At 37.6% G+C, this 20,361-nt stretch overlaps 1 protein-coding gene across 1 annotated transcript in view; it reads right to left on the reverse strand.

Annotated features, from left to right (window-relative positions):
• Positions 1–747: 747 nt before the first annotated feature.
• The window catches only part of INHA (inhibin subunit alpha), a 42,297-nt gene continuing 22,683 nt past the window's right edge, over positions 748–20,361 (reverse strand). Inside the window, exon 2 of the mRNA XM_044061920.1 lies at positions 748–1,995. Coding sequence (XP_043917855.1) covers positions 1,253–1,995 — 743 coding nt within the window. The 3' untranslated portion in view covers positions 748–1,252. The remainder of the gene's footprint in view (positions 1,996–20,361) is intronic.

Here is a 20,361-nt window from a genome sequence, read left to right on the forward strand (position 1 = left end):
GTGAAGGGTACTATTTAAACAGTATATGAGAAGGGGTCCTCATCGGGTGGCTGTGCTTTAATACAGACAAGATGGGCAGAAGGCAACTGGCCTTGTGTGGAAATGGAGTCTACTTTTTTTTGGGTCTAAGCAGTGTATGAGGAGGGGTCTTTAATGGGTATTTATTGGAGACAGCCTGCAGTGTGTTTTAATGGAGGTATCAAGATTGCAAAAGGCAGTGGCCTAGGATGACAAGGAAGCCCACTCTGTACGAGTCCAAACTGAAAAAGAACGAGAAGGAACTTGGAATTGGATGGGAAATAAATCCCACTGCAAGAAAACAGATGAAGAACCTGGACATAATTATTGGGACAAAAGTGATCTGTATTCCATGTGTTGTGAATCTACATTATTGGTGAAATTTTTTTTTGTTTAGTGAATAAGTTGAAAGAAAGCCAGCTGTATATATAATTCAGCAGTCTGTAATAAAAAAGTGTATTTTAAATAAAAAAAAAAACAAATTGATTTATGGCTGAAGCATGCTACATGTTGAAGAGTGTAGCTAAAATAAATCTTTTGATTGAGCTAATCACCCTAGCACATCACAATGTACATATAAACTCTCTCTCACACATGCATGCACACATACCTATATCCCCCTAGAGTTAGATTTGGAAAGCATTCAGAAGGGTATAAACACACAGAACAGTGGCCATTTTGTTATAGCATGTCTGCTAGTAGCAGGAAAGTCCAAGGAGTTGTATGATCAGTGAGTCAAAGTACACTTGTTATTTATCTTTTATATAGAAGAAATTTATTTAAATTAGTTGAACAATAATAAAAGCAATAATAATGTTCTTGCTTTAAAAGTCATAATGACAGAATATCTACTAATTTATTAGTGCTAGGTTTAACAAAACCTAGACATGTATACTGTTTTTAAGTTTCTGTTTTTACATCACAGTAATAATCAGTATGTTAGTTTCTTTTTCATTTAAATTAACTGTTAGCATACATTCTTACATAAACTGTTAAAATGTTGTTACACAGATGTTGCCACCATAAATGAGATTCACACAGTTTATAGTAAATTCCAGGTTCTTGATTCTTTCACTTTTTAGACTTTACCAAATGTAATTGAGAAATAGTGGAACAGCTTTTTCAAGAGTGCTATAGATATGCATTTTGACAAAGTAATAGGGTCTGAACTTCATTGCCAGTGTCAATAGCTTCCATGGATAGGTATTGATACCAGCACTTCAGATGTTCATGTCTACATACAGGCACATTCATCAGTGCTGATGTTGGGTATGGTTTCATATTTAAAGGAATAGCCTCCATCTGAAGTGGTTCTGACACGAAGAGACTTCATTTCCCAAGGGACAGCAGCACAACACAGCTCAAGAGGCAAAGTGGTGAGATTCTTCAGACTAGGACAGGTGCCGTGGCAGTAATGGAATATAAATGAACTAGGGTGGACAATCCATTTATCCCACCCTAACTCCTCAAAGGTGATGTTAACAGAAGCTCTGTGACAGTTATGATGGACTGACTTATCTGGAGAAGGTCGAGAAAGGAGGGACATGGCAACTGGTGACCACTGAGTTGAAGATCTTCGAGATCTACTTGAGACTTTTGGTCTAGTGATGGAAAGTATGAATGGCATTTTGTCAGCATCTGAAACACATGGACAAGTAGGGCACCTGACCTGAAGGATGAAAACTTTTTGTGATAAGTACTGGAGAAAAGGTTTTGATAAATGGAAGTTCTCCCATCCATCTTTAATCACCATGCTAGTTGCTGCAACTTCAAGGTGTCCATCTTCTTTGAGAAAAAAGACTTCAGCTGGGGATGTGGACAAGTTGTGATGCTGATTAGGTATGCTGTTGCCGACATAAAACCAAAACTGAGCAGTTACAGACAGTCGACTGAGTGCATGAGATGAAGGCTGGAACAGATAGTTGTATTTTCTGTTATCTTCAGAAGAAAACTGCTGCTTAGAGTTACATGGAACTTCTGTTGAAAAGAAAGAGTCATTAGTTTGCAATTCTATATTAACATTCAATCAGATGTACTAATATCTTTATCTTTTTTCAGTTAGAACACTCTGCATACATGCATCATATCCTATAATGGGAAAACATACTTAAGAATGCAATAAGATTCTTTGAAAATATGTGCTACATGAAATGCTTCATTTTCACAGTCAGCCTTCGAGCAACTCTTAGATAACTGCAAGGCGGTAGGAAAATCTGCTAAAAGCAGAGGGGGTTGCTAGAAAAGAATTGGTAAGTCTTTCCATTCCTCTAGATTTTCTGCTTATAAAAGTGACAACTAATTTTCTCCTGATGTCTGCTTTTCTGGCAAAATTCTTTTAGACACCAGGGCTGTGCAGTTATGGCCACTTCATGCTCTCAGCTGGAACTTCTGCTGTTACACTTAATCAGCAGTGAAGTGCTAGAATTGTACTTTTTTGCATAAAATTCTTTATCGAAGTTCAGCAATTAAATACTTAAGAATTTATCAAGAGTACTAGAACTCTAAATCTACTTAGTTTCTTCACAGTCCTGACATTGGTTGCATCATCCTTAAGAAAAGTGGAGAAAAATATGTGCACAAAGAAAGCAGAAAATCTAGTAAGTAACCTTTAGTTTTGAATAATGTATAATATTTCATGCTATGCCTTGCTCACTGGCCATGAAATATATCCAAATTTGTTGGCAGGATGTAGGTCCATATGGTTTTAATTCTTTCATTTTGAGAGTACATTATCTAGTCCGAACCTCCTAAAAGGTTAGGGCTGGATAAAGGACCTCTTTAACTCACAATGCTCTATACATAGAATGGCATTGCCTTCATTATGCTCCAATCATGAGAAGATGAAGGCACCAGAAACACAAATGTTGTGATAGTGTACTCAATTAGGAAAAATAGAATCAGTGTTTTACACTGCGGTGGTGGTGCTGCGGTAGCGTTGTCGCCTCACAGTAAGACATTGTCCTGTTCGATTCTCAGTTAAAGCATCTTTTGTGTGGAGACATGCGTGAATGGACGTACCTTCGTTGAAGGTTGTGTGTCAGAGCTGGCAACTCGGTACGTAAAAATCTACTGCCAATCATTATCGGACCGGAGTTCCGCTGGGGCGACCCCTAACCGGGAAAAGCTGAAAGATACAACAAGAATCCGTGTTTTACAAAATGTAACAAAAGGTGATAGTATCATAAATACTTAATTCAGTTTCTCTAAAATACAGACTAACTAATGTCAGATATAACACAAATATATCAAATGAATGAAGAAGAAGAAATGATGAAATTGTTATTCCAGTTCCAAATATGAAACAAAAATGGAAAAAAAGGACAACAATGCTACCAAAACTGCAACCGTTGTATTATTGTTGTATTAGTGCTTTAAAACACATTCATCTTGAATCCTCAATTTTAATCCTTTGTAAAAATGACCAGTCAAGCAAACCCTCAGCATATTCACTCATTAATTTTACCTGCTTAATCAAATTCAGTCAGTGGGTGCACTGTAGAGGAAAACAAGGTTAGAGCATCAATCCACAGCAGAACAGACATATACACTCAGTGACATGACATACATGCAGTTTGGAGGATCCTGCATGATTCAAATACACACACACACACACACACACACACACACACACACACACAGGCATAAATAAACACAAACACACACACACACACACACACACACACACACACACACACACACACACACACACACACACACACACACACACACATACACACACACACACACACACACACACACACACACACACACACACACACACACACACACACACACACACACACACACACACACACACACACATCATTCTAAATCCAAAAATCAATATACAATCTCAGATGAATAAATCAGGTTACTATGACATAAGTCTTTCCAGGCCTAACCTTTGGTGAACTGGAACATTAGGTAAAGGGTTCCACAGTGCCCCCCCTGTCCACTACCCTCCACACACATTACCTGGTGTCCTCATGGTCCCCATCCTAGCCAGCCACACTATCCAGATATATTTTTCTTCCTTTTCTGTCGGTTCATTTTTTTCCTGCAGTCATTCATTACATCGTAATTATGCTAGATTGCACTGTGGAGGAAATAACTCCATTAATCCAGGGTTGGGGAGGGCTGCTAGACCATGGGGGCTCTAGATGCTCTGAGGTTTTTTTTTAAACAACCTCTTTATCCAATGATGGCCTGAAAAAATCCAGACCAAGGAAAGTCTTACTCTTCAAATTTGCTTTTTCCTGCATTTGTACTACATTCTTTCAACAAATCCTAACTGATCAACACTGTACATTAATAACTATGGAGGAAATAAATGAATTAAGCCACAGGGGTTCTAGGTTCATCCGAAAGGCATTTTACAGTTTTTCAACCTTTCTCATCCAATGAAGGTCTGAACAAAATTCATGATTAAGGAAATTATCAGCATTATTCTTTAACTTTGCTTTTTCCTGCATCCTATCAATGAGCCCTAACTGACCAAGACTATATGTAGTAACTACTGAGGAAATAACTATGTTAATCTGAGATCTAGGCATTATTAGTCCATCAGAAACCATGGGAGTTCTAGATATTCTGAGGTGCATTTTAGATCATTTTCCCAACTTTTTGATACAAAGATGGCCTGAACAAAAATTTAAGGACAGTCTTTTTTTTATATTATGGAAGAAATAAGTTATAGAAAAGGTTTAATGCCTAAAGATGACAAACTAGTGGTTGACAATTAACTGAGAAGACAATATTTGTGAGGATGTATAAATCATATCTGGGAACAGTGCCTACCTACATACTCCCCTCAAAGACAGTCACCTTCTGTGTATCTCCCTCTAGTGTTATATTCAGAATAAAGTGGCATCACAAATGACCAAAGTCATATATTTCAACTTGCTGCTGTCATACATATATACATCATGCCTCCTCATCCCTTCCCACAGAAGACAGCCACATAACTCTCTGATTCAGACTTACAGACTTGGACAAAACTGAACAACCTGTTACTGTCAGGCATATATTAGCAGCATGTCTCCTTACCCTCTTCCAAACAATAGCCACCTAAAATGCATCTGATGTTTGATTATGAAAAAAGTGTAAAAAGATATAATTGCAGTAATGTCTCCAACTTGGTATTCCTGATATACGCTCCTATACAAACAATAATAATCCTCTGTGCACACCTATGATATGTGAGAGGAACGTTAAAGAAATAATGACCACACTAACCCCAGAACAATACAAGATATAGTGACCTAAGCAGATCTCTGAGGTTTGAGAGAAAAAGTAAAGAATTAAGTGCATCCTCTAAAGCCCTTCCCACAAGCCACAATGACCTTTGGTTCCTACTTCTGAAAAGGGTTGACTTTAAATTAGGTGGATTTCAGGGCAGAGGCCAGCAGTAAACCTGTGTGAAAATAATGTTAAGCAGCTTTGGGGTGTGGGGCCACCAAGCCACTAGAAGCTCTGAAGGTTTGGATGTTCTTGTGGTAAAAGATAATTTAAATGAGCGAAAGAGAAGAGAGTTAGTTACTTTCATCCAGAGAACCCCCACCAAACAGTTAGAACCACTTTGCGATACAATTCAGATGTATGATTGCATGGAACAAATATGTAATACATTACATGGCCATCCTATTCACAAACAGTTGCTACGTATTCAAGTATTTTTAGTTTTTTCACACATTTCACACTAGTCCTGCAAAGTCAAAGTAATGAGCAAGCAACAGCCTGTAGCTTGTCATTTTCTTCTACAGACTGCCTCAGCAATTAAAGCCAATACATCCATTTACATAGTCTGCTTTGCTTAACACAAATGCACATTAGTCCTGTAAAGCCAGATAATGACTATTGAAACTGAGCAAACAACAAGTAGATCATTTACTTTCAGTAGAAAGCTCAAACCACCACCCAACAGCTATAGCTAGTTCTGTGTACACTTCAGATGATTGTGATAAAAATGATGGTCATGTATTGTATTTCAGCTCTGTCAACTTCCATACAAACAATAGCCACAAATACAAATATTCCAAGTTACTTACACAAACCACATTAATCCTTTAAATGTACACTAGGCCTGCAAAGCTAGTCAGTGAATGTTTAAACTGAGAAAACAACAAGAGGGGCAATTACGTTCTACAGACAGCTTCTCAATCACTTTCTCGACACCCACCAAGCAGTTGTAGCTAAAATTATGGTTACAGATTGTACCTGAGCTTGTTTCATGAAAATAGTAGCCGCACATTAAAGTATTTCAGGTGTGTAAAATTGCGTGATATGAATCACAGTTTTCCCACAAATGCACACTATTCATGCAAAGCCTAAGAGTGACTGTCTAAACTGAGAAAAACAAGAGGGACAGTTACTTTCTACACTCAGAAGTTATAGTAAAAATGACAAGCGTGTCTTGTATTTCAGCTTTGTTCCATGGAAACAGGGTCCACATATTACATTATTTTAAGGTGCTTCACACAAATCATAGTAATCCTGAAAAGTCAGAATAATGCACAAAGATCAGCCATTTGTCATAATCCCCGATAGAAATGTCAGCATTTTTTACTTGAATTCCCTCAGTAGAACTAGTTTTATATCAACATACATTCTCTGAGCAATAAAAAGCATAGAACTCCAGTGTCTGGCATTTTTGACTGATTGTAGTACTCGGTGATTTTCCAAATAAAATACAAGGGACACAGCAAGCAAAACATATGAAGTAAGTTATATTCTGCCAAATTCTGCTAAATCAAGTGTACCTGATAACTAAGACAAGCCAACCCCCAGCAATCCAAAATTTATTGTTGCTTGCCAGCAATGTTATTAAAAAAATACCTCATACTTGGGCTGAGCTTTCTATTTACATTGCGGATATTCCCTACAGTTTTAAATTTGTTGCCTTCCCGCTTCATTCCTTCCACAGTCTATCTCAGTCATTGTCTTGGTAGATAGTGGGCAGGATTAAGACCAATGAATGAATGAATGGTCAGGATCTACAAGACTTCCTCTCTAGGGTGGTGCAGCTGCTGTATCCTTAAATAGGAGTGCTGCATGCAGTGCATTTTTCATGTATTTCCTCACAGTAAAGAAATGTCCCCACCGCGGCATTAAAATGAGCTCTTTTTCTCCATAGTAGTACATTATGTGATACGAGGCACCTGGGTTAGTTATGTTTTTGACCGTTTGAATCATTTTATTAAATTTTAAAAGTGCTCCATTTATAAATGCTTTCATTTATTTTTGTAAATAGTGTACATGGTTGTATTTACATTTTTTTGTTTCTATTAATATTGATTACCTTTTTAGGCATTATTATTATTACTACAGTATGATTTTGATTATTATTTCGGTGTTAGTATTCAGACTGTTAATAAAGCATTACAAAAATGTTTTGATTTAAAATTTCACTTGCCTTATGAGCTGTAAAAACATCAAAAATACAAAAATAAAGAAAGAGAAGTCAAAGCGGTGTTACTGTATTTGTTTGTTGGATTTCCCATCCCAGGAATTTTCTTCCTACTTTTGCCAATTCTTTATTGTGCACAACAGCTGTTTGTTATATAAGCTCATACAGAGAGTGGTGCAAAGTAAAGTGCAAACCTTCAACCAGCTTTAAAGCAGCTTGAGCTAAAACCCCTGACATTGTTCATTATTGAGAAGATTTTAATTGTTTGAGATATACAAATAGATCTAATGAATATTTACATTTATTAAAGCAGGCACCTTTATAAATTTAAATGAAAGAATATCAAAGAAGAATTCTTAAAGTAACTTCCTACTCCCATTTCTGATGTGATTAACTTTACATTTTCTGTGTACTCTTTTGTACATTTATTAGTTAATTATCTTCTCATTAACATAATTTAGGAGAGATGTGGAATCTATAAGCTTTAAATCATGTCTTGTGATGGGAATAAGTGATATATATAAATAATTTATTACCTTATTCTTTTCTTACCTCATTTTCAATCTGCTGATATTACTAATATGCAATTAAGGCAATAAGCGGAAGAGAAAATAATTTCCCCTGTATCGTTCTTCTATCTTTACTATCCCACTGGTTTGTCTTGGTTATACAACATTAAATAGCAATTCTTATAAAATTCTTGTAACAGAAATGCCATTTGTCTTTTGGTTTTCTTTTATTTTTTTGGATGAGATGACTGATTTCTGGTTATTCTTTTCAGCTTGCCTCCAACTTCACTCCACTTCAATCCATGTAATCTGCCGAATCCACTATGGTGTTTTCCTGGACATATGATATTGTTTCTTACAGAGTGATAAAGATTTTTGTACCATCTTGTAGAAGTGTGTTTTATCCTTGCTGGGATAAGAAATATCACTTTATGTCATTCTTCTTTAATTCTTTGATACGAGGATGGCATTTTTTCTCTTTTTGTTATGACTTTACAAAAATAGTAACAGTCAAATCTAATTATATTTCCTCTCTATGCTAGTGTGTGGCCAGAAAGTTCTTAGAAGTAAATCTTTGTCAGTGCTTGATATAAACTGGACTAAAACTGATCTTGATGGAGCTTGTTTTTGTTTGGAGGATCGAATAAAGCCAGTTGAGGTCTCTCTCTCTCTCATTCTCTATTCCACGTAACAAACCTTCTGACAGATTAAGTATTTTGGGTAGACAAACTGAAAGAAAGTTATCATACTGTCACCTTCTAGATTTTTTGAGACACCATGTATCTTCATATTATTTATTCTGTCTCTATTCACTAAGTGATTCACTTTCTCCAGAAGTCAGTTATTTTGTTTAAGGAGAAATTCAGTATATAGCTCTTCTTTATTTATTCTTCCAACGATGTCAGGCCAATTTCATACTTTTTATCTGAACATTTTGCTGTTAAACCCTATCTTTTAAGTCAATTTGTTTGTTTCGGTCCTGTTTAATCAAGTTCATTTTAATGCACAGTTTGCCCATTTGTGAAATGTCTTGAAAGTGTATTTCTAGACATTGAAATTCCATTTTCATATTTCCCTCTTGTGATGCTATTTTTGCAATATCACAAATGAAAGATGATTAAACTGACGTGATGTTTTTGGATGTCTTCTGTTTGATCTAAAGATATCTTTAAGCTTTTTAAGTCACCTATAACAAAAAGCTCATATAGAATCCTTATTAATGTAAAATCCTGACAAATGTTCATGTTTATGTAAAGACATTTTCTTCAGTGCTGCTACTAGTTGACCATCTTGGCTACATCTCACTCAGCTATTTCATTTCTTCTGCTAATACAATTATGTATATATATATATATATATATACACACACACACATATATTTTTATTTAACACTTGTTAACCAGGAAAGTCTGACTGGGACACAGCCCATTTCAGTTGAGGCCCGGGGAGAAATGCTCCTAATGCTCCAGATGCATGTCTTTGGAATGTGGAAGGAAAGTGGACTACATGGAGGGAACCCACGCAAAAGCTGCACAGCAGGCACCCCAGCAGAGACTTGAACCAGTGAACCTGCTGCTGTGAGGTGACAATGTAAACAGCTGCACCACTGCTCCAACATATCATTTTATATATATATATATATATATATATATATATATATATATATATATATATATATATATATATATATATTAGTTACTGTAAAAAATACTGACAGTTCAGAATGCAGACAGTATGAACTGCAGTATCAGAATACCGACAGTTCAGAATGCAGTCATATATTAAATGTGTCTGTATGAGTGTTGGTAGGTTAGGGTTAGAATATAGTTAAATAAGATGATAGATTTAGGTTGTACATGTTTCAGTGCCTGAGCCTGTCTTGTGTAGTGATAGTTTTACAGAAAGGGTTTTTCTAAGGTAAAGTGCAAGGTTAGGGTGACTACACATTAGTAACATGGTAAAAGGGGTGGGCAAAGCCAGATGTAAACTATTTGTAGGTTTTCCAACTTTTCTCCACTATAGTTGACTGTGGAGTTGGTGTACATAATTTTGGGTATGTGTGTGTGGGGGTAAGCCCTCTTCATAGGGGTGCAGGACATTTTTGTTTTAATGTTTGAGTTAAAGTTTTCAGTCTTGAAACAATAAGTAAACCCCATCTCTAGCCTGAGACTGTCAAATGTGCATAGAGAAACTATTATTTATATATGAACCTTTGCAATTATCTCATAAGTACATATGTAATTGTGGAAACATAAAATAATCATGATGTACAATTGAGAATACAGTTTGTCTGCATTCTCCAAATATATTAATGGATGAATTGTACCCATTTTTTTGGATAAAACCCCAAAATCGGCTGTCATAATGATACACAGCAACAGGTGTGATCTAATTAGACTTTAAAATGCACACACATCTGTATAGCCCATTGCAAAACCTAACTCTGCAAGGCAAGTTTTAATGCACACAAACTAACATTTATCACATAACACTTTTAATAAATAAGCAGAACACACACAAAAAAAAACAACAGAAACAAAGAAAAGTGTCATGACCAGATCATCTTTACCATTCTCATATATGGCTAGCTGAGTGGACCATGGGCTGGCATATTGTATATATTTCTACATCATCTTTAACAAGACTTTGACATGGTACCACAGAAAAGGTTAGTGAATATTTAGATAGGCTTGAAGCAGTTACTAGAATGGTAGCATGAGTATCATATGAGCTAGATGATAACACACAGAGAGCTGCTGTAAGTTAAGCCCATGCAGATAAAGTGATTGTATCTGGTTGGGTACCAGAGATGTCAGTTCGGGAGCCTGCCATTTTTATTACATTTATATGTGACTTGCAGGAGACCAGCTAGGGAAACTGCCTTTAGCTGACTATAGCATGTTATTCAATGGGCTTGCTACAAAGGATGACACAGAATGAAGAGAAGAGAGAGAGAGAGACACTCTTAAATGCATGTCTTAAAATCAAAGTTAAATAATGCATCTAGGAAACAGAAGTGCAAGACAGAAGTACCCAATGGGGGAGGCATAGTGTCAATAATGAAGACACCCAGGGAGTAGTTTTTCCTGGTGACCTAAAATAAAATAACCTGCACGAGAAAATAAGGAATGTTGTCAAACTATTACGATACTTAAAAAAGAAGCATCTTGAGTAGAAAATGAAGTGTAATTACATTTCATTATGGTCATGTCATAATATTCCATCTAAAATACTTTTGTAGTTTGAGATAAATTGTTCATAGAACCAGAAGAACTAGAAAGATGCAGTTCAGAGGAAGACTGCAAAGATGGCACATTTTGTGCACCATCTACTGCATAAACATGAGAAGAGACTAAAGAAGCTTAAAAGTAAATTCCTGAGGAAAGGAATAGTGGGGGACATGAGCAAAGCTTTTACGTACATCAAAGGAAATGCTGCAGTCCAAATGGGGACTATATTTACAAAAGAGATTTATAAGAATTAACAGCAATATTTTAAGAACAATAGGTGAGCAATAGAGAAACAGACAAATGCAGGATTTGTAAAACAGAATTGGAAACAGTTGCACAGCTTGTTGCTGGTTGTGATATACCAATGGCAGAAGGACTGTATTCTGAAAGGCATAATAATGTATCAGGACTGTTACATTAGGGACTGTGCAAACATTATAATATTGAAGTGGCTGAGAAGCATTGGAAACATGAGCCACAAAGTACTACAGAAAATGATTATGTTTATATCACATGGGATTACTGCTTTACCCAGTGATTACAGTGTCTTACATAGAGAGAGACACAAAGTCATAAAATACGAGGATTTGCAGGCAGAAATGAGGGCAATGTGGAAGAAGGATATCCAGACAGTTCCAATAGTAATAGGAGGAATGGGTCTCATAAAAAAGAATTTACAGTCATATTTAAGTATGTTACCGATATATGTGACTCGGTATGAAGTGTAGTTGTCAGTTCTGGGCACATTGAGGGTGCTGCGAAGGGCACTTTTGGCAAACATCAAAGATTGAAACAATACTAATTTCATGAACTTTAATCATACTTTGATTTAGGATTGGGGTCCATTCCCATCATGGTATTAGAAACCCAAAAGTCTTGGAGAAATAAAAAAAAGGGAGATGCATACATGGATTATTTTACTGATAGGTGGTTGAATAGTTTATACAAGCTTCTTGAAAGAGTATTAATGCTCGACACAGGCACAAAAGACATCATTTTAAGAACTACAAGTGAGAGGTGTAGTAAATGGTTAGAAGCCATAGTTATTAACATGCTTATCTACATGGAGCGACTGATAATCATGCAGAGAACAATTGAAAGGCAACAGTTATGTATTCAGGCACAAAGCAGAGTGACACATCCATCAATCCAGCAATATTTGATGATGTGATTATAATGGCATTAGGAAATGTGTCCATTATGTGATTCCTGTACTGGATCTGCAAAGCTGGTTACCAGAGAAGCTACAGGGTTTTCCCTACATGGATAAGTGCAGTTTCCACCTCACCATTCATCTCAAATCACATGCCAAAAATGATGAGCCAAAAAACATAACACAAAACAAATCCCCTCTGAAAAATTATATATACCTTCTCCACGGTTGCACCACAGTGAAGAAAAGGGGATCCCCCCTGAAAAATGCAGTGCCAAATCACACCATAAAAAATATTGTGATAAAACTCACTGTGACTTTCAATTCTCGACCATCATATGCTTAGTCAGTGTAAAACACACAAACACATAGAAAAGCCAGTGTTACGGTGCACTTTTGAGCTGTAGTAACATTATAGCTACACATGGCATGACTATTGGCTATGAAACAAAGGCCAGTAAAGGAATGACTCTCACAGTGGCTAAAGCAAGGTCATACCACTGGATACATGGATGACAACAGCTGTTGTATCCTTCCCACATGGACCTAAGGTACACCATAGGAATCTCAAAATCAACACTCAGGTCTTTGCTGGTATAGCTACTCCATGCTGTAATAAACCATATATCAACATTTTTGGTATTCCCAGGCAGACTAGCAACATAGACAAACAGTATATAATGTTTCTATACTGGTATTCTTACCACCATAAAACAGGTAGGACAGGATGCATATGTCAACTGCACACATTTCCATTCAAGAAACTATGAAACCATGCGTTACAGATATGCTAAAATAACCAAAGTGTGCAGTCTCAAGGACTGTAAATTACATCATCGGTATGTCATTAAGTGTTGTTTAACTGAAAGTGTGAGCCCAAATTAACTGGATTTTAATTATTTAATGATTTGCTACTTAGGTATATGGGCTAGCCAATGATCCTTTTTAGCCTTGTCCAGGGCTGAATGTATATTTAACAGATCAGATTGTCATCTGGCTCATTTATACAGGCACAATAAAAAAAATTGTTATGTATTTTATTTATTTCTATTTGTTAACCAGAACAGCCCAACAAAACTAAAACCTACTTTCAGTGGAGGCCTGGGGAGAAAAACTCCAAGTGTTTTAAATACATCTATATATAAAGTAAAAACAGAGAAAATTACGCAATACAAGACCAATTATTTACTTCACTTGTCAATAGTAAATTATAAAGTAATAATACATATAATTTGCAAACAATAATGTCTGACAGGATGTGTTTCACTGGAGAAATAATGGCTGTCCAGGTGTGTTCTTAGGCTGGACACTGCTGGCAGTTGGACTCTACAACCATGGAAGGGCACTGTTTCCCCAATAACACACACCCTTGAGGACAGTGTTAACTCCTGGGGAATAGGCTATTTGTTGAATGTTTTTGTCTTTTTTTGTTTTTATTGCTATATAATATTTTTGTTATATTTTTGATGTAAAATAGTTCCTTGTCTTAATGTTTTAAAACTTGCAGTAACATATGTAACTGCTTTTGGAAGAAGCATTTTAAATCCAAAATATAAGTTAAGTATTGAATGTCTACACACACACACACACACACACACACACACACACACACACACACACACACACACACACACACACACACACACACATTACAAAGAAAAACAACCCCTCCACATACACCCACAAACTCAGAAGCACAGACTCACACATGTATGAATAGAAGCAGAGACACATATAGACACACACACACACACACACACACACACACACACACACACACACACACACACACACACACACACACACACACACACACACACACACACACACACACACATTACATAGAAAAACAGCCCCTCCACACACACCCACAAACTCAGAAGCACAGACTCACACATGTATGAATAGAAGCAGAGACACACGCACACACACACACACACACACACACACACACACACACACACACACACACACACACAAACATGCACACACACACACGTGCGCACACAATCCTAGCAGTTACACTGCCACTTTGTTGAGTGAATACACCTCAGATGTTTCATGAGCAAATCAATTAAAAATAATTATGCAGTGCAAGGCACTGCGACTCCCCACCCCTTTACTGCCCCTGAGTCTGCCACAAAGTGCTGCTCTGTAACTCAATGAATGACTGATTTCGTGGTAAAGCACAGATGATTAAAGTTAGTCAAAATGCCAAATATTAACAGTTTCACACTTTTGATTACTTAATGAATACGTGCTGATGGACTGCCTGTTGCAGTTAGAGTTCTCTGTCTCTCTCTCTCTCTCTCTCTCACACACACACACACACACACACACACACACACACACACACACACACACACACACACACACACACCACACACGTTTATTTTTTAAATTTATTTAATTTTTTTAATTTCATACTAAACATCAAAGCGATGGAGAACTGTCGCCATTCAGAGTGCAGTGTTCACATTGCCCATTCTGTAAGATCAAAGAACATTCTTATTTAAACAAATGAGAACAGATGGGCAGTGTAGTATGTAATGGGGTACAGACAGAAATAGGGTTGGACTAGATATGGAAAATGCAGAAGAAAAGTTTTAGATGGAATGATAGTGATAAGGGGTAATGTTTTCTTCCAGGAAATGATTTAGTAGAAAGCAGTAGTGTAAAGTACACAACGTATTACTAATTAACTTTGGGTGAGAGCAAAATGAAATACAATATTGAACAGAAGAGAGTTTAAGAGAGAGATATACGGTTTAAGGTAAGTCTAAAGCAGGAGCAGTTGCAGTGTCAGTTAGTGGCTTGGCAGATTTTTGGATAGTGTAATATGAATGACTATGGAAATAAAACACATTAAACATAATAGGTAAAGCTGACACTTTGATTTCATGACAACACTTGCCAATAATAAGCATAGGATATTTAAAATTAGCACAGATAAAGAAAACCTACACAAATAGCTCAGGGTCTAACAGAATGAAAAACATAAGACAAGTTATAATCAGGTTTGTAGATATACAGTCTAAGGTAAGACACATAGGAGGTCACAACAGATGTGTAAAATATTTACAATAGTATCTTGAAGGAGTTGCATTTATGCAAGGCTCACAATGTCTGCGTTAAGAGCAAAAGCTATTAAAGTTATGTTTTCATTTGAGATTTTAAGTAGAAGCTCATTCCACAAACTGAGGAGATTTTGAAGAAAGCTCCCTAATCTAATGTGAGCACACACAAGGGTCTAACTACAGAGAAGCCCCCTAGATTTCATGACTTAAGTGAACCATGGAACCGTTTGACACTAAGCCTTTTAGCCACTTGGGGGCAGTATGCACAGTTAAGTAGATTAAGTGTTGGGGAGCTAGGAAGAGGGTCCTTTGCCACAAGCTGGTTGCTAGTTAAATTTATTTAGTAGCATATAGTGATGCTCCTTGTTATCTGTTTGATGAATAAAATGTCAACTCTTGCTTAGTAGTGAAGAGACACAGTCAGAAAGAAACCTCATTTAAAAAAATGCTCAGCTACAAGTCACATGTGCCAAATCATGAGTTCATACCAATAGCCAATAATTTAATGGTTGATGCAGGTAAACACTGAAAATTAATACTGAAGGTACTTTTTTGTGGGTGGTGTTAAAAGTTTAGTGTTGACATTAATCAGAAAGTTAGCTTTTTCCATAATCAAACTGTAAGAAACAGTGCATCACTATTCTTCTGAATTATTTTGCAGACAACAGCATTAGTACAAATCCCACACATTATCAGTTTTTGTTTCTTTCTTTCTTTGCACTCCCCTCTTACTAATTTCACTCTAAAAAACGTTAGACTGTTGATGCTCTTACTATGGGATCATTCCATTCTAGGCCCATGAATCAGAGAGTTTTAACCTCTTTATTGATATATATTTTCTTATTATCCTTTGTACTCATTTACAGAATTAATTTAGACTTTTTTTTACTTTGTTGTGCACTTGCAAATGTTGTTACTTCACCTTCCACTTGAAATGTATATGCTAAATTTCAGTACTGCCACCTCCTTTTTGTTTGTTGCTTTCTGTATTGTGATTCATTTTTAAAATATATGCTTCCTTGTTTTATTTTTTGCTGCTTCTAAGTCTGCAGTGTTAACTGTAGCCGGAATGTATTGCTCAGAGGGTTAAGGCTATCTGATTCTAAAAAGCTTCATTCTATAGTTCTAGGTTTGATTCTCTCCGTCTCCACTTATAGTACTGTAGAATACTTAGTCACATAATCGGACAAGTGCCCTAGGTCTATGGTAAAAACCCTGAAGTCTTGTGAAAGTACAGTTGTGTAAAAGCTTACCATAACAGTAGATGTCCTTATCTTCACTGATGTAGTATTCTTCAGTAAAGGGATTCCCTGTCAAGGGTAGCCCAATGCTTGGCCAGTTTACCAAAGCCTTAAGTTTTCAAGAACGTCGTATGTCACACATATGCTCCTCACTCATGGTGAGGGCATAACGGTGATGTATGGATATACAGACCTCAGAGCTTAAATGCCCCAGGAAGAACAACAGTCCAAGGAGAAAAGAAGGAACATGTGCATTCAAAAGGAAAAATGAAGAAAGACAAGGGGGAGGAGGAAAGAAGCAAATACTGCAGCTGTAAAGAGAAGGACATCTACTGTTACAGTAAGATTTTACACAACTCTACTATGTCTTTCCATATCACTTTTGCTGTATTATTCACTAAAGGGAGAGTACAAAAGCTAAAGAGGAAACTTGGGAGGAAGAAGGCCCAGAAGAACCCTCAAGTAAAAATATGCAGGGTAGCTTTGGCAAAGGCATCTCTTGCTCTGGAAACAACATCCAGTTTACAATGCTTAATAAAAGTATGGGCAGAGGTCCAAGTATCAGCCTCAAGGATAGAATTGTTATCCAGTACTTTGGGAATAGCATCAGAGAAAGCCACAGCCCTGGTAGAATGAGCCTTGACAGAAGCAGAAAGGCTTTTCCTATAAAAGGAGTAACAAAAAAAAATGGCCTTAGAGATCCATGAAGAAATGGTTTGCTTGGAAGCAACCAAACGTAAAGATCTAGGATGAAGAGACACAAAAAAGTTGATCAGATTTGCAAATGGTCTTAGTTTTATTCAAATAATACCTGAGTTGTCTTTGCAAATCCAAGGTGTAGAAAACCTTCTCACTAGCAGAATGCGGAGAAGGAAAAAAGGTGGGCAAATTAAGACTGATTAAGAGACAATTCATTAACCACCTTGGGCATAAAAGAAGGATTAATATGAAGAGACACCCTGTCCCTATGAAAAAGTAAAAAAGGAGGAACAGCCATAAGAGCCTGGAGTTCGGATACTCTCTTAGCTGAAGTAAGGGCCAAAGCAGGAATAGTCTTCCATGTACAATAGTGTAAGGAAGCTGAAGTTGCACACTTAAAAAGAACCTGGGTCAATTTTTAAATAAGAAAATTAAGGTCCCAGGAAGGAGGAATTGGTTTCCTGGGAGGCCTAATATGAAGGACGCCTTTAAAAAATAGTTTGACCTTAAATCTAGAGACAAGCAGAAATAGCTGAAAAGTAGGCTTTTACCGAAGAATATGCCAACCCAGAATGGAGTAATTCACACAAATAAGAGACAACAAGAGGAATCTCCACAGAAAGTTGTTCCTGGTTACAAGCAAGGCACCAGACAGAAAATGTCTTCCATATGGACACATAAGATTTCCTGTTAGTGGGTTTCCTGGCCTCCTGTAGAATCCAAAGCATGTCCTCAGAAAAAAATTGCCTAAAAGCAATCAAAACCCTATCACTCACAGCATCAGTTGAAAAGTGGACAAGTGAAAATGGATGAGAGACCGCTTGTCTTGTGTGAGTAGGTCCACCCTGTGAGGTAACTTGTGGTGATTGCCCTTGGTTAGGTGCAGAAGAAGGGTGAACCAATGCTGTCTGGGTCAAAAGGGGGTCATCAACAAGATTTTGGGGAAGTCTTGCTCTATCTTGAGCAAGACCCTTGGAATGAGAGGAAGGGGTGGGAAGGCATAGAGACACATCCCCTTCCAAGAAAAAGAGAGGGCATTCACCTTCCAGGCCAGAGGACTTGGGACTCTGGTGCAAAAAAAGAGGAAGTTGTCTGTTTAGTGGGAAGACAAAAAGGTCTACCTGAGGTGTATCCCACAAGTGGACAATGTCTAAAAACACATCTCTGTGAAGCATCCATTCATGAACCTGTGTTGTGGACCTGCTTATAGTGTCTGCCACAATGTTCTGCTGTGAAGGCATATATACAGCCTGAAGAGTCACTCCATATTGGGTAGCTGGATCCCAAACTTGAAGAGCCAGTCTGTACAAGAGGTAAGACAGTACTCCCCTCCCCCACTTTCCTGTTGATGTACCACATCACTGTGGTATTGCCTGTGAAAAGTTTGAGAGGCCCTGGAAGGAAAAGGGTATGAAAGACTTGAAGGATCAGAAGGAGAGCTTTCGTTTCCTTGATACTGATGTGGTCCAACCTCTGATGAATGGGCCAGAGACCTTGCATCTTGAGAAGGGCAAAAAAAGCACCCCGCCCTGTGTCAGAGGCATCTGAAAAAAGTTCCTGAGAGGGGACTGGGGGCTGAAAAGGAAGTCCTGGGTTGACAGACAGCTGATGAACCCAGTACTGAGGCTCTAGCTTGTGGCATGGAAGAAGAGGGACTAGAAAGTCTAGAGGATGGAATGGTCTGAACCTGGAAGTGAGAAAAAACATGATCCTGGGAAGGAGTCAGGATGGATTAGTTGAAATTTATTGTAAATTCTAGGATTTGCAGAAGGCAAATAGCATATTGAAGGTGCTGCAGCAAGGCTTCTGGAGAAGAAGCCTGAAAGAATAAATAATTCAGGTAAGGAAAGATTTGTATTCCCTTCATTTTGCAAAAGGCAATCACAGGAGCAATGCATTTGGTGAAAACCCTTGAGTCAGGAGAGAGGGCAAAGGGCAAAGCAGAGAACTGAAAATGGAAGGAAGAAACAGAGAAATGCCAATATCTCCTGTAATGGGGATGAAAATGTATGTGAAGATAAGCATCTTTGAGATCCAGAGAGACCAGGAAAGCCTGAGGAAGAAGTAGAGGAAACAGAGTCTGAAGGGACAGCATCTGGAAGGAAGGGATCTTCAGAAAGGTGTTGAGCTGAGAGAAGTCCAGAGTGGGTCTTCAGGTGCCTTCTTTCCTGGGAACCAAAACCTTCTGGAATAAAACCTCTTCCCTTCCTGGGGAGTGTTAACTGCTTGCATGGTGCCCTGAGACAAAAGGCCCTGTAGCACACCCAGAAAGAAAGGCAGTTTTTCCCAAAGCGGTTAGGAAATGCCCAGAAAAGGAGGAAGGGATTTTCCATACCATGAAGTATCCCTGAAGGATGATGGATAGATCATTGGTCTTTAACCATTTGGGAATAGACAGGGAAAGATGATGAGATAAAGGGACCTAACTGAGAATGGGTAGAAGCAAATAGTCAGCTAGAACGTGGCTTGTCTTGAAAAGGAGGTTTTTGAGTAGTGGGGTTTTGAGAAGCCTTAGCAGGAGGAACCCTCCTAGAACCATTCTTACCATTGGGAGAAGGATAAGACTGTCTATGAACAAAAGCAGTCTTAGAGGGATAATTCCTCTGAAATTTAGGAACTGGAAAAATAAAACTATGCTTTGATACCTACAAGGCCTTGACCTTGTCTTGCAGAGACTTAAAAAGCTCAGCAGTGGCAACTGGATGTGTACATGTAAGTTCATCCACCATCTGATATGTTGTTCTCCTGGAAGAGGGGTACTTGGCAAGATGCACAGTGTCTTCAGACTTACTTGCCTTGAAGTTCCTGTGATCCTTCTTATTATCTTTAAAGCATTTCAAGAATATCTCTGTAAAGAGCTATGTAGGCTTATGAATGTCATCATCAGAGAAAATGTTTTCTACTCCTTCAGTGGGGCAGTGGGGACAGGGAAATTCATCATATGGAGGGAAGACAACATAGAGACATCTGGAGTATCATTTACCAGCTCTGCTATAGGACACTGGAGAAGAGGTTTTAAACAGTACGAG

This window comes from Protopterus annectens, chromosome 2.part0, assembly GCF_019279795.1.
Source record: "Protopterus annectens isolate FY-2018-M chromosome 2.part0, PAN1.0, whole genome shotgun sequence".
Taxonomy (NCBI): Eukaryota; Metazoa; Chordata; order Ceratodontiformes; family Protopteridae; genus Protopterus; species Protopterus annectens.